The sequence below is a fragment of the Ooceraea biroi genome, chromosome 4 (genome assembly GCF_003672135.1).
Source record: "Ooceraea biroi isolate clonal line C1 chromosome 4, Obir_v5.4, whole genome shotgun sequence".
NCBI classification, from domain to species: Eukaryota; Metazoa; Arthropoda; class Insecta; order Hymenoptera; family Formicidae; genus Ooceraea; species Ooceraea biroi.
This window is the reverse complement of record NC_039509.1, coordinates 5,956,566-5,971,205: the sequence shown is the minus strand read 5'-3', so window position 1 is coordinate 5,971,205 and position 14,640 is coordinate 5,956,566. Positions and strand designations below refer to the sequence as shown.

General features: G+C 42.3%; 1 protein-coding gene across 3 annotated transcripts in view; it reads left to right on the top strand.

The window, feature by feature from the left end:
• LOC105282513 (limbic system-associated membrane protein) overlaps positions 1-10,688 on the top strand; it is a 111,438-nt gene extending 100,750 nt beyond the window's left edge. For 2 of the 3 annotated variants that reach the window (XM_011344508.3, XM_011344511.3), the window contains 2 exons: positions 7,061-7,203; positions 8,816-10,688. In XM_011344508.3, the coding sequence (XP_011342810.1) occupies positions 7,061-7,203; positions 8,816-8,934 (262 nt within the window). In that variant the 3' untranslated portion in view covers positions 8,935-10,688. The remainder of the gene's footprint in view (positions 1-7,060; positions 7,204-8,815) is intronic. The other variant, XM_011344509.3, reaches the window with a different exon arrangement.
• Positions 10,689-14,640: the final 3,952 nt, after the last annotated feature.

The window sequence follows — 14,640 nt, the reverse complement described above, 5'->3', positions numbered from 1 at the left end:
CATTATGCGACGTATCCCGGCCATGCGCTTCGTTCAAGTCAAATCTGAAAATTTCACGGAAGTCGGGGGAAAAACTCGTAAAATTTTATCCCATTTATACATTGTCGCATATTCGCGTTTTTCTCGTCTCATCCGACATCGCTTTATTAAGTATGATAAATGATGTAATTTATCACTTTGAATTATGCCCGCGGCTGCGATATCAGAAAAAATGACCTGAAATAAGAGTTTGACATTTCTCCTCGTGAGAGTTTACAACAATGGGCCTGCGTGCCTTCGATGAGTTTTACATATTTTCGCTTCACTCATCAAAAGCTGTCAAATCTCAGAATTCCTTTCTAACGATTGATCATATCGCGTGACAGATAGTTAGATACGTACATAAAATGTGTACATCGAGATTTATTATTGAAAGCCGTGTTTTATTACATGTGTGTGTGTATATACAGGGTGGCCCATTTTAATTTATACAGTCGATTTTTTAAAAAACTAAAAGAGATACGAAAAAATTTTTTAGACAGACATGTCACGATTTCGAGGGGGACATAAGATGATACCATTGGTTTGACCTTGAATAGTCGTTTGAAGGTCACGCGAAGATCACCTTCAATTTCTTAAATTGAAACCCCAACTTTTTATTGCAGATTCTTATTCTCCATCGAAAAGTAAGTAACTTTTGTCTGAAACATTTTTCCGAAAAATGTCATCTTATGTCCTTAAAATGTCCTCAAAACTCATCTTGAAGATCATTTTAAGGACATAAGATGACATTTTTCGGAAAAATGTTTCAGACAAAAGTTGCATGTTTTCTCGCGTAGAATCCGAATCCGTAATAAAAAATACCATGTCTCATTAAAAAAAAATTTCAGACCGGAAGTTAGAATTTCGATAAACAATGACCCGTCTAGTTGTATCCACATTCTCTGTCGTGTATGGAGATCAACGTTCGAACAGTGTATTGTGGAATACCGATTTACGTAATCACGTTTGACATTGTCGATATTATATCATTGATGAGAATCGTACTGAATCGTTTCAACATAGTGAACATGAATACATGTGAATACACATAACATAAACATCTTCGACCTTCCAAATTCTACACTATGTTCCGTTGTTACTTATCTCATATTTCTTTTCAATATATTTCAATATAATTATGGACAGATGAAGCGACCTTTACAAGACGAGGCATATTCAATTCTCATAATAGCCATGTATGGGCTCATAATAATCCACATACTACCAGACAAAGAAACTTTCAACACGAATTTCGATGTAATGTTTGGATGGGTATGCTTCATGACCGGCTTATTGGTCCGTTCTTTTTACCTGACCGATTGAACGGAGAATCTTTTCGAAGATTCCTATCAAACGATTTACCAATTTTGATGGAAAATGTGCCACTGCAGTTTCGCCAAAACAGCTGGATACAGTTAGACGGTTGTCCATCGCACTATGCTAGACAAGTTAGAAACTGGTTAGATGAACATTATGCTCATAGGTGGATTGGTCGAGGAGGACCGGTTTTCTGGCCTCCAAGATCGCCCGATTTAACGCCTCTTGATTTTTATTTATGGGGAACTTTAAAAAATAAAGTTTACAGTACAGAAGTAATCTCGCTTGAAGATTTAAAGCAACGAATTACTAATTCAGTTACTGAGATGCAACAAAATTTTCAGGAATGTCGTACCGTAACAAATTCTGTACTACGTCGATGTCTAGCTTGTATCGATGTGCAAGGACAACATTTTGAAATGCGTCACTAAATCATTGCGTAGATAATTTTTATTTTTGTGAAAAAATCCGTTGTTACTTATCTGATATTTCTTTTCAATATTGGTTTATAACTTTGTAATAAAGCATTTCTAAGCAAACTCGATATAAGAATTTTTTCTTATTTCCACTAGTAGAATATGCTCCCGCAGTTTGTCGGTTAAAACCCGGGACACCCTGTATATATATATATTTTATATAATTATTATATATATATATATATATATATAATACTTTTACAGCTTGTGCTTAATACAAATATGTACCTTCCTATCGATGAAAGGACTATCAATATCGTGAGATTTTACATCAGAGACTACGTGCTTCAGGGGAAGTTTTCAGGCGATATTGCAAATTTGCATTTTTTATGAAGCTTCCGCAGGAGTTTATATTCATATATCTGACAGCGCGCGTTCTCCGATTCGCAACGGCAAATACCAAATTCGCGTCCAATCTTTTCGTTTGCGGATTTCCCGGATCGGGATGCGAGGGTTCCCTGAGGGATTCGAAAATACGTGCCGGTAGAGTGCTCATACGGAATACACGGTGGCTGATGACAGCAGCCACGAGAGTTAGGATAGTGTATCAACGAGAAAAGCTTGGGGGGGCCGATCCTCGGTCGGGACTGACATTTCTGTGGGCCCACTCTGACAGTAAAGTTAGGTGCTACCGAGACACGGCGGGACAGCAAATGGAATTAGTTTGCGTTGCGCGCTTCTGTACATACGGACGACCGTACATGCACGAGGATCTCGTTGCGAGAGAACAGAATAGCGTCCCCCCGCGTTTCTCCGCCCGACAGCTGTGCAACGCCGGCAGCAAATATTTTGCCACTCACGACACGTTAGAATATTAATTAGCGCTTCTTTCAGTCCGATGAAAAGACACGTGAGGTCAAACAAATTAGCTTGCGGATATCTTTTAAATTTCTCTCTGCTATTTCTGCCATCCTTGAATTTTTTACTCGTGGCAAAAATTTGTTCGATTATTTATTTATTTTAGATATTTATCGTATTATTCGAGGCGAACTATACGTTCGATGCAGTCAATCACCCTTAAATATTGTCCTCTGTTCCCTTTCTCTCTCGCTGGCTCGCTCGTTCACGTTGTGGGCTCCTGCGTGGACCAGAGTACTGTAAACGCATCGCACATGAAGCCCCTGCGGTGCACTCGTTATTTTTTCGAATGTAGTAGTGTCTGCAGCCAGCGAGCGAGCGAAAATTATTGCTATCTCGCTTAATCTAACCTTTCGTTTAATTAATCACCCAACGTCGACCCGACTCCCCATAATTTAACGACGCGTCGCTGACGGCCTCGCGCTTTTAGGTATGCCATTGTCGGTTCCACTGCGCCAATGTAAAAAAGTGAACAATGTTGCGGTATACCGGAGAGGAAATTTTTGTTAAGAGCAGGAAGAGAAACGATAATTTTAAACAGGAAACTTCTATCCTTTTTATACACGTGTCGCTTGCCGAATTGTTGATGAAAAACTGTGTGTATGTGTGTATATTGGCCATGCAATAAACGGAATAATTGTGTGGCTGTAGGATCGTACCAGCTGTAAATGTTATTTCTAATTTGAGGCCAGTGTGACAATGAATTTATTACGCGTAACATTGCGTTTAATCGATTAAATTATATCGGGACCCTTGACGCTGTAACGGTCATTAAATGGAGGTAGAGTCACACGTGCGGTGGAAAATGGCATTTTATGCAGTGTCAAATTACATTAAATTTTCGGGATCGTAATTAAACCGTCCAGTTACAAGAACGATAGTAATTCACAAAGCGTGGCCGGTAGTTGACCAGTGTTAAATCAAATTTTCCGCGCCGTCGAATTAACATTACGTTCATCAACTGTCTTAATTTATCATCGAAATGCAATCCGAATCCGTGCGGCAATTAAGAACGTATCTCTCTTAAAGCTGAATGTATCAATTGTATCTCATGCTATTGTTTCATCTATCAAGGCAGCGACAATTAAATTATTATTACTAATTCGTGCGCTTTCTCATGTTACCACGAACGATACTAGCAGATTGATTATTATATTCCATATAATAAAGGCATGTTTACGCTGCATCAGTGAAAAGGGCATTCATCGTGTCGGCACCACGTTGAATGATAAATCGCTAGTATTATACCCTACCGATGTATTTTGGGAGACCGATGTATTTGGGGCTGATCGCGCCGGATAGAGAAATAGCTAATCACTTATACATATAGGGTTAGCAGCCGTCGTATCAATTTATCGATCAAAGCAATGTCTCACGCCATTAATCATAATAATATTATCACGTGTTATGTCTGTGTTACACGTTATCAATTTCCGAACATCAAAGAGAGGAAAGAAAAGAATTTCTAGAAATATGCATGCGATACGTGAGCATGTGAAAACTCCGAGATTTAATCTTTATAATTTAATTACCACCTGGAATAGATTAAATAAGGATATTAATATTTGTACGGTGTTCGATTCCCTCGGTGCCGTAATTATCGTAGAGCTCGCGACTCGGCCAATTTATCATTTATCAACACGGAATTGGCAAACGCGGACCGGATTCCGATTCACGATAACGCGTTCTCCGTTCTCATTGTGTTATCTCGCTGGCGAATCTTGTCGCGTTTCCGTCGTGTAATTCTCATTGTAAGTATATTTCCTTCAGCGAAAGATCTACGCTCGCTGGATGCAGGCGTGGACGCTCGACATCGCGGATGAACGAACGATCGCCGGCGCTCAACCGGCCGGACGTAACGAACGTGACAAATTGCGATGGAGGAACTTTTTCGATTAAAGTCTCGCTTGCCTGGCGCGATTCAAACCCTCTTTCGGTCACGGCGAGCTCCCATCCTCTAGCGACGCGCAATCCGGCATAAATAAGGGCGTTCTCTTCTGTGCGCGAAAGATTGCCAAGATAGAGAAGCGGTTGTAAAAGAGCTGATTTGTCTCATCCCGTGGGATCACGTTAACTGTCATGTAGCGCAGGAGCAACCGCGACTGCTAAACAGCTAATCGCGAATACGCGTGATATCGCGTCGAGGAAACTGCAACCATGCATCCATGTGGTGTGCAAAATCCCGGGTGGTCGCAGTCGCTAATTAAGCAAAACAGTTATGAGAGCGTGAATCTCGGATCTTCGGAATCCCTTTGACAAACGTTAAACCGCCGGTTTAACCCACCGTGCATTTCGTCGTCCTTTTGCCCTAACGTTATTTGCAGACCCATATAAATTGACATAACAGGATACCGCAGATAGCATTGGATAGCGATGGATCTCACGGGAGAAAAAATATCATTCGTTAAATGTCTTGAGTGCAGTTGTTCGGAACGGCTGGACCGCAAGCAGCCGTTGGGGAGAAGCGTAAAGGGACGAAGTATCCCTTCGTCGGTATCAAATAACACTTGAAGAGCCCATATCGTTGCCGCGAGACGCACGGATACGACGACAATACGTGCAGGAGGGTCCGGCATATGTCGCCATAAAAGCACACCCCTTTTGTTCCGCGTGGTCGCGCCTGTCGCGTACAGAACGCTGAAAGGAGACGTCGCTAAAAATTTCTGCCGCGAAATACAATATTTGCCGGACGAATGTTTGTCAGTCCAGCTGTCAACTGTTTAAAAGAACGAACCAGTAACCACGCGTAGAACCGTGAAGGAGATTACATATAAATTTTATAATCCGGATTTCGTCGCCCGTATTTGTTTTAGTCCGGATGTCGGTGTAATTGCATTGCACTTTTTGCGGAGTACATAATTATTTTCGTAATATTACAGGACCGAATTATTATTAGCCGTGTCTACACCATCTCTCAGTATTTCGCCAGTCTACCGCGACGTGCCCCGTTCGCAACCCCTGCTCGTCGCTGAAAACGCTCGCTCGAACGGCGCTTTGCCTTTCTTCCGCCGCTTTCACGTGAAAATAGAAACGCGAAAGCAATTTTTCGCCAGACGTTCTTGCAGCATGTAATTGCACCGGGTAAAACTTTTCTTCCTCGAAAAGCCGGGCACTTTCGTCCGCAATTAGCGCACATGGACGAGCTCGCATTGCATTCCTCGCGTCTTCTTTTCACGTCGAAATGCGATTTCGCCAAAGACAACAGTCGTTATGGCAGCCGCTTCGCATTCAGCGGTGTCTGTAAGTCCGACATATATGTGCCGCATGTCCGACATATATGTATGTCGAATTCGCGGCATTTCCATCTCGATGCGAAAAGAAATAATATAAGAGATATGCGTAGGGATACGCTCGGTGAGATTGTATTGACATGAAATATCGTTGAAGAATCTCGTCAAATATGAAAATTTCGCATTTTACAAATTATTTCATATTTTATATTTCGTTTCGTCGCGTGCAAGAGGAAAATCAACGTGCATTCTCCAATAAGATGAATTCTTTTTTAAATGATGCATTGTAACGTAAGAAATAAATTCGCAAATTATATATGCAAAATATCCGATTCGACAGTAAGAAAGGAAAGAAAGACTCGATATAAAAATATATTGAAATATTGTTGCTTGTTCTAACTTTTAATATTATAATATTACTATCTTGTAATTATTAGAGCTCATTATTCACTTTATTATTTATTAAGTAAAATTATTCTTATAACAATTTGTAATTTAAGCTCGATTTGCAATTAACTTATCTTCTGTCATGCAAGAAAATTGGCATAAAAATGTGGAGCGCAAGTATACGAGTTGAGAGGAGATAAAAAGGGGAAAGGTAAAGAAAGAGTGAAAGAGAAGAAACGACTCACACAGTGATGGAGCGCCGGCGATTAGTTAGGACAAAGTAGCGAGGTGCAGGGACAGAAGAAACGGTTAAATTGACGAGTTCTCGTTAGCCCCAGGAGATTCTCTTCCCCGTCGTAACCGTCAGTGAAGGGTGCACGATTTCACGTTGGCAACTTTGCTTGAAATATGTAGTCTCGGTAAAAATTTCGTGTAATCAACACGTTCTCAGCCATGACGTCCGTGTATTGATCCACAAATTACCGGAGACCTGCAATTTGACAGCACAAAATATCTTTTTACAATAAAACGAATTGATACGTCTGAAATAAGAATTGAAACTGTAGGAATAGAAGGTTGAAGTAAAACTTTCGTATATGTGAACTTTTATGGTGCTAATAGCGAGAGGATGCATATAGTCAAGTTACTTTTAGACACGCGCGTAGGCAAGTGATAGCGAATTGTATAACGCAATGTGGAATAGTGCGTGAGAGAAATCCACGTCGATGAATTTCCGAGCCATTAAAATTTCAATATCGTGTGCATGTGCAGTGTGAAAACGGACCTAATGGAAGAGGGGGCCAATTCGACTCTCAGCATAGCTAAGGTCGGACCTATGGATAGCGGAAATTACACGTGCCAGCTCACTACCATGCCGGAACAACCCGCCACGATTCACGTGCACGTTCTAAACGGTGAGGATATTTTTATATTTCCCGGCGTTTATGATTGCTCTGCTATTTGTCAATGTAATACACGAAATTGACAATGTGATTTTCACAATAGTTCGTTAACATCGTTGGAACTATTATTTTATCTCTTTTATCTATACGAGTGCTTTAATCAATCTGAACGTAAAATCTGTTTCAAAAATAGTATCCAGTAGATCGGGATATGCTACAAAAGTTTGTCGAAAACAATTTGATAGCTATCGGAAACAATTACACGGTGAACGGGCCGGCAACAATTATTATTACGGAAAACCGTGTTGCGAGTTTGAGTAATTCATCGGCACGTAATATTCGCGCTCGCTTCATTACGAGAACTGCGAACGAAACGTTATATAACTTCTCCGTACGGCAACTGCAGACTCGGCTATTTATTACTAAAGTACGTACTCTTGAAGCGTTTAATATTTATCTTGAAGTGTATTTGCGGATGCACGCCTAAAAGTCCCTCAGTATTTGACTCCTGCGAGAAAACTCGGGGATCGTGGAACTTGTCGTAAAGGATCTCCTTAAAACGCTCTCGCGCAGGAACTCACGACAGAGCTGAATGCGCAATTCGCATTTTCTAACTTCACGGAGAAACTTTGAGCGGTAAGCTTTGATGTTGGCTCTTACGCATTATCATTTCCAGACTAAGCCCCATTGGGCTTTTATTGTATCCTTCGAACCCCATTACGATGTCTATATCTCTTCTCTTTTTTATTGAACGCTTCAAGAGGAAAAATCATACACACAGTTTAAACATTTCTTAAAAATTATAGACGCATAACAGAAATAGAAATAGGGCAGATAAAACTTTTTATCGAAATTCGAAAAACGATTTCGTCTTGTTCATCATTTTCTTGTTACTGAAAAATATCTGGCAGAAATGACAGAAAATTACACTCGACAACCGAATCGAATCATCTACCGATCCAAACGTTCTTTACGCAATTTACGATCGTGTCTATGTCCTAAACTTGGAATTATGTACATCGCGGAATTCGAGGTCCCCTGTGTACACGATAACTCTCGCAAGCACAAATGTCACCTCGATCATTTTCCGCGCAACTAATACACACACCCGGCACGTTCGCAACAGTCGAAATCGAATTACGCAGAATGTTTCCTGATATTTGTATCACGTCGCTCAAAGCTTGCATTATACATACAACTGACACCTGCCGAACGACATGCACGCGAACTTGATCGTGAGGTCGCGCGATAGAGAAACTTTCGTGACTATCTGTCACCAATCTCGATATGCTCCGGATGCACGGAGTCGCGAAGCAACTCAATCCAGAAGACGCTTTATTTCACACGTGTTCCATTGTATCTGATACCAGACATTTTGCAAACACAAAATCGATGATAAAATCTTAACGAAATTTCAATTATATTCAATTATTCGTATTCGAAATTTCAATTATAATATGTCAATTTCGCAATGCATGAGCAACTGACAAACGCGCGGCTTTTATCTCGACTATCGTTACTTCAACGTTGTGCCGTCGGTAGTGGCCGGATGGTGACGGATGTTGGGAGAGGAACCAAGAAAATCGCGAGCGTTTCCTTGTGAGTGTATCTAACGCTGTTTCAGGAGAAAGTTTAGCCGAGCTACATCATAGTGGCGCACGGGACGCCCGAGCTAATGTCGCCAGCTCGTCACTGTTCTTCTTGGCCGCCGTTCTGGCTCGGTCGGGCCACGTGCTCAGATGAAGACTCGACAGGCTTTCTCAGGTTCCACGAGGGCTTCGAATCGGCGAGGCAACCGTGACCGAAGTGACAGGAAAGAGACTTGTGCCCCAACGCGCCGCGCTACCACTTCGCACACCACCATAGCGCGGGCGTTTTCTATCATCACGATGGGAGTGGTTCGGACACGAGGGCCAAAGAGGGAGTGTGTTACGTTAACGTATTGCGTTGACACAGCAGACGCAGGCGGGACAGAGACGGTTGGTTGCGTTAGTCTGGAACGTTATCCCGCGAAGGCGACACAGCTCGAGAACCGCCTATGTCGCGAAAGAACACTCTCCGTCAGCCGTTATCGAGCGCGATTTTACTCTGGGTTTGAGCGGTAGCTCAATTTTTCAAGTTGCACGGTCCACGACCGATTAACGTCTCGATCGAGTCATCCGCGATCGATTGGGAGCGTTTTATTACGCGCGTGCTCATCATGTTGGGATCATCATCATCGTATTATTTTGTATCATCATTCATGAGCGACAGACCTTATCTAATGTGCTTGGACTGTTTTTAGTGAGACTCCTTGCTGCGATTCCATGTACAGAGTAGCGAGTTCCGTCGACTTGAATATTCTTGCGACGCGTGTGTCGATCAGATTATCCGGAGTGCAACATGCTGCTCACAAGTGTATCCTCATGAAGCAATTTATCCGATCACGGTGAAATGACACGACGACGTTGTCAATGTCGATCGATGCATGTGCGGCGTGCACATTAGATTATTAGCCTACCCAGTTGTCCCGGTGTTTCGCTCCCGCGGCTAAAAATGCACGGTCAAAGTACAGTAGCAACATAAATCTGTATATCGAGATAACCAATAACCGAGTAAACAATAAAGATTCGAAGCGTGAACTGGTAAAGCTATTGGAGTGGCTGCTATCGCGTATCGCTATGGCTGTGATAATCGAGACAAATTGCGCCGTTCGATTCGGCCTCCATCCATCACCATTCGCACTATTATATTTCACAATTTTCCACGTCCACCCAGGCGTTTTTAGCGCGGAGAGCGGCCGCGAGAATTCGCACGCAATTCACAAATTTCCCAATTAACAGTCATGAGCTTGTCATTTCGTCCAATAATATTATTTTGTAATCTAAAAGCGCCGATATCCGAAAGAAAAAAACATCATCACTGTCTTGATACAAAACTTTGTCGAATATTTCCTGGTTGTTTCAACTGATTGACGAATTAATAATTATAATTAATGACAATGTGTGTTAACATACACATATCGAGCGCAAGCCGTATGCTGCCATAAATTAGATTGATTGGCAATAAAATTTTCAATGAAAAATTCTAACGAAAAATGCCACGATTAAAATAGGCATTGAGCTGACTGTGATTGTTTATTAACATTGGTTTCATTCGTCGCAGCATACATTCAGATGTTGTCTTTAGCTGATAATTAAAATATTTCACGTGAAATGTATTTCATGTAGTGATGAAATTATAAATTTCACTCGTGTTTTATATCATATATTATCCCGCACGACGAAATTTCGATCATGACTTGTTGTAGGGCAACAATTGAATGTACGTTGCGTACAGATAAAAGTATGCTTGCTTTCATGCAGCCAACCAAATCTCCACGCCATGAGAGAATCAGAAAGAGAGAGCGAGAGAGCGAGAGAGATCACATGTTATAATACATAAAATTAAATCAAATCTAATGTTTTTTTCGCAAAGAAAGCGAAATTATGAAATATACGGTATGCATTTTACAAGAATTCAACTTGTTGCATTATATACCTCATTCCGATAATGACCCGCTTTCAGAAATTGCCCAGACAATGAGCGTATCGATCGTATCGAACGACATAATCATTCAGGTAAGTGCAACTGAATTATTCATTCCAGATGAAAAGCTCATACTTATATATATACATAGGTACTTCAAAAATATAACATTAAAATTATGTCATAATTTCTTTAAATTAGACTTTTCTACAGATTTAAATACTTCATACGCGCATGTATATTGCAATTAGTAATACTTCTCAATCGATGCGATATGTGCGATCACTCGTTCGCAGCCACAGAATTAAACAAAATAAATATAACTTTGGCATTCCAGAAACTTTTAAAAATAAAACTTTAAAAAAAATATCACAGTTAAACGATACCAGAAAACGAGAGAAAACACCAGGCGCTTACGTTTTACGGAAGGCACGAATGTATATACGTACGATCCAGCCAGCCTTGTCCGTGTTCGACCAATTCGGGACAAAGAGCTGCGGTGAACCGTTCCGCAACGGGAATACCGCAGTCGCTCTCATCCTGCGGTCGCGGTTAAGGTACGAGCTACCGTAAAAATAACAGCCGCGCGTTACTTAAACTCCTAACATTCGCCGCTGTCTGCTCACCCTGTACCCGATGAAGATCTAGCGTTTCGACAAAGTTTTGAAGGGCCACTGAAAACCGGGACGAAGTCGGACTCGGTTCCGTTCGCGGGCAAGGCAAGACGGAACGGAACCATTTCCGGGATAACGTCTCGTTACTTATGGTAGCGCGCGCGGTGAAACGCTACCGGGCTGGTGCGCTGGTTTCCCAAGCCGGGAGATTGGTGCAGGGCAAAACTTATCGTCCGGGTTTGGACGTGCGAGCGGAATACTCCGCAACAGGGTTGCGGAGTCGAAAATAGTGTGCGGGAATGCACGCGCGGGAAGTAGCTCGGGCGCACCGACAGATTGGACGTGGCTCCATCGATCTCCTCGTTGGACCTCCAGGAACTCTATTCATCCGCCGCGTACGCGCGGCTCGCCGGCATCCACCAGCAAGATTCTGCTTGTCGAGGGTATCTCGTTCGTAACTTTTCACTTTCCCTCTCTCGGCGCGGTGAAACGCAGACACGTGTGCCGCCGCCGGGTGAAATTTTCCGCGAAAGAAAATTCTATGCGAATCCCATCGTGAAAATCCGGAACGAAGACGATTAGAATCTGTATCGAATCGTGAATCAGCGTCTGTGTTATCAGCGAGAATCGCTGAAAGCTTAAAACGAGGCTGCTGTTTAAATTGTAATTACTGCAATTCACGTGCATTCAGTATCGCCTCAGTTGATAGCGATCTATTGACTCTCGATGAAACGGCATCAACGATACGAAGGTCAATCTCGCTGTGAAACAGCGCATCTCCGTGTACGGGCAAGAAAGGAGAATTACATTCGGAAGGAATACATTTCTCTTGCCTAAGCTGCTATTAAGTGGTTTGGTAGGATTTATGCGGACTTTGATTAATTCCACGCGCGAGGAACATAACCGGAAGGGAATAAAACCGGGACACGGGAAACGGAGGAAAGAATCGACTATGGTTGTTCGACGTTTTGAAACTTTTATCAAATAAGTGTCTTTACCCCCAGGGTGAGCTTTCGAAGCGCGCAACATGGATAACGTTTGTAACTTTTCGCATTCGCCTTGAGAGAACGACCACCAACGCGCCTCTAGAACTCCCAGCTAGCTCGTAGTCCGATCTCTCTAATACGCCAGAGGAAAATATTCAATGCGCAATGGCACAATTCTCGGCGTTACTCGCTTTTAACTTGATTCTTATGCATTTATTATATCGAAAGTGGTATCGCGCGAACAGCTTGCGTGAAAAATCCAAGGCGTGGAAAAAATATTGCAAACCTTTGTCGAAGTACAACGTGTAGCTCAATAGCTTTGTTTGACTGTTTGTCAATTTCTTTGGTAAAAGGCATCCATCGGATCGAGTGAAGGTTTGTTTGAGGGTTTTTTCCTGGCAATTATATCAGAGTTCGCAAAGTGGCGAATGGGCAATTCGATGTCGGTTGCGAGTATAGACAGGCAGGCATCTAATTAACTTTAGGATGATCGCGTGCCTGTCTATATACGTACGTATCCTCCGCGTTTCTGATCGAGTCTCGCGTGTTGCATGCTCGCGTCAGCGGCCATGAGTTCGACGATCTTTACCATTAACATCCTCACGAACATGGGAAAATGAGATAAAAATGGGTTTTTGATTCCATTAAACGCGCAGCATTTAAGATAGGCAGCAATAACAGGAACAGAGATGTATGTTTATAAGATTAAAGAAAGTACAGAAAGCAGTAGAACGCATAGAGATTTCTCTTTTCAGGAAAGAAACAGATAATATATAATAATATTTCATGGTAATACGTTATGCACTGTCATGTTTAAATCAATCGAGTGAATCGTAAATATGATAAACGAGTAACCTTCAGACATGTAACGCGCAGACACATTTACAATTCGTCTTCATCGATTTCTCGTGATCTGCACAAGTTTATTTATTTATAACCGTTACATTCAAAAAAACATTCGCGATCTTAATAAAAACTATGCGACCGGCATATTCAGCGTACGATTAGTCCACGATTATTCAGATACCGCGAGGATACGAAGGATTTTGCAGAACGAGTTCTTTGAGATCCAATTACGGCCATTATGCAAAAGCGTCACGATGGAATTACGATTAATGCGCCGTTGGAAGTTTTATGCGCGAGCGCACGAGCGGATAATATCGGCGGGCGAGTTCGTGCCGCATACGCTCCGAGCGTTTTAGCAATAGATGCAGAAAACATGCAACTTTACGAGGCGCGTTGGCGGCGCGGAACGAAATTTATGAATCCCACCGGTTCTTAAAGAATTGATGACAAAGAAGCATATTGCTCACAAAATGCAATATCGAAGTTTTAAGGTCGCCGCGAGACGTTTCACTCCGCCCGCGCAAGTAAGAGCAAGCAAAAGAAAGCTTGAAAAGGAAATTAGCACGAGATTGCCCTGAAAAAGCAGAAAACAGCGGAAATTGACAAGGCGGATATGAACTGATGTCATCCGATATAACGTCGGCGAGCGCGATTTTGCGGCTTCTTCATTGAGCTCTGCGGGGGCGCGACGAATGAACATGTGAAAGAAAATAATTTTGTTTATCGTGCAGTCGGTTTGGCCATTCTTTACAAGCGCGAAAAAGTTGTCCTCGCCAAAAAACGTCGTTTATTGCATCGGTGATGCGCGCGAGCCGACATCACCGATGTTATGCCGTAGGAGAGCCACTCTCTCGCGAGCGAAAGAGCGCACGGCGGCTGGACGTGGCAAGATAGCACGTCGGTGTTGGTGTTATAAATCGTCGCGATTTCATCCCGGCCTCGTTGTACACGTCCGGAATGCATCTAACTGCGGTAGCGCGAACACCTACGCAGCCCCACGTTGCGCAATCGTGCACAGGCGTTAGCCGCATTTTCGGCTTTTGCTCTGTCGACTAAAGAGAGGACGGGAGAGAGAGAGAGAAAGAGAGAGAGGAAATCAGAATTATTAAAGAGTGGCGGTAAAGTGCGCACCAATGTGACCCAATTAGATGGAGCTCACGGTTTTACAGGGTGCACTGCACACGAAAAAGAGAGATTTATAAGCGGGAATTTCAATCGCGATGCGGAGGCGAAGATTTGTTTGAATACTCGCCCGAGGTTCCTTAAAATTCAATCTAGATCGAGCGGAGATCTCGTATGAGCGCAAAGGTCCGTCATGGAGTAGCACTCGTGGAATTCGATGCTGATTTTGCTTTATTTCACTGCGATTTGCATCGAGTTCACGTATATTCCTAAAATTTTAATTAAAAGAGAATGCGTAGAAAAATATGTATATCCTACTAAAGAGAAAGAAATTTCATCAATTATATTCTTATTATAATATATATGATTAAAAT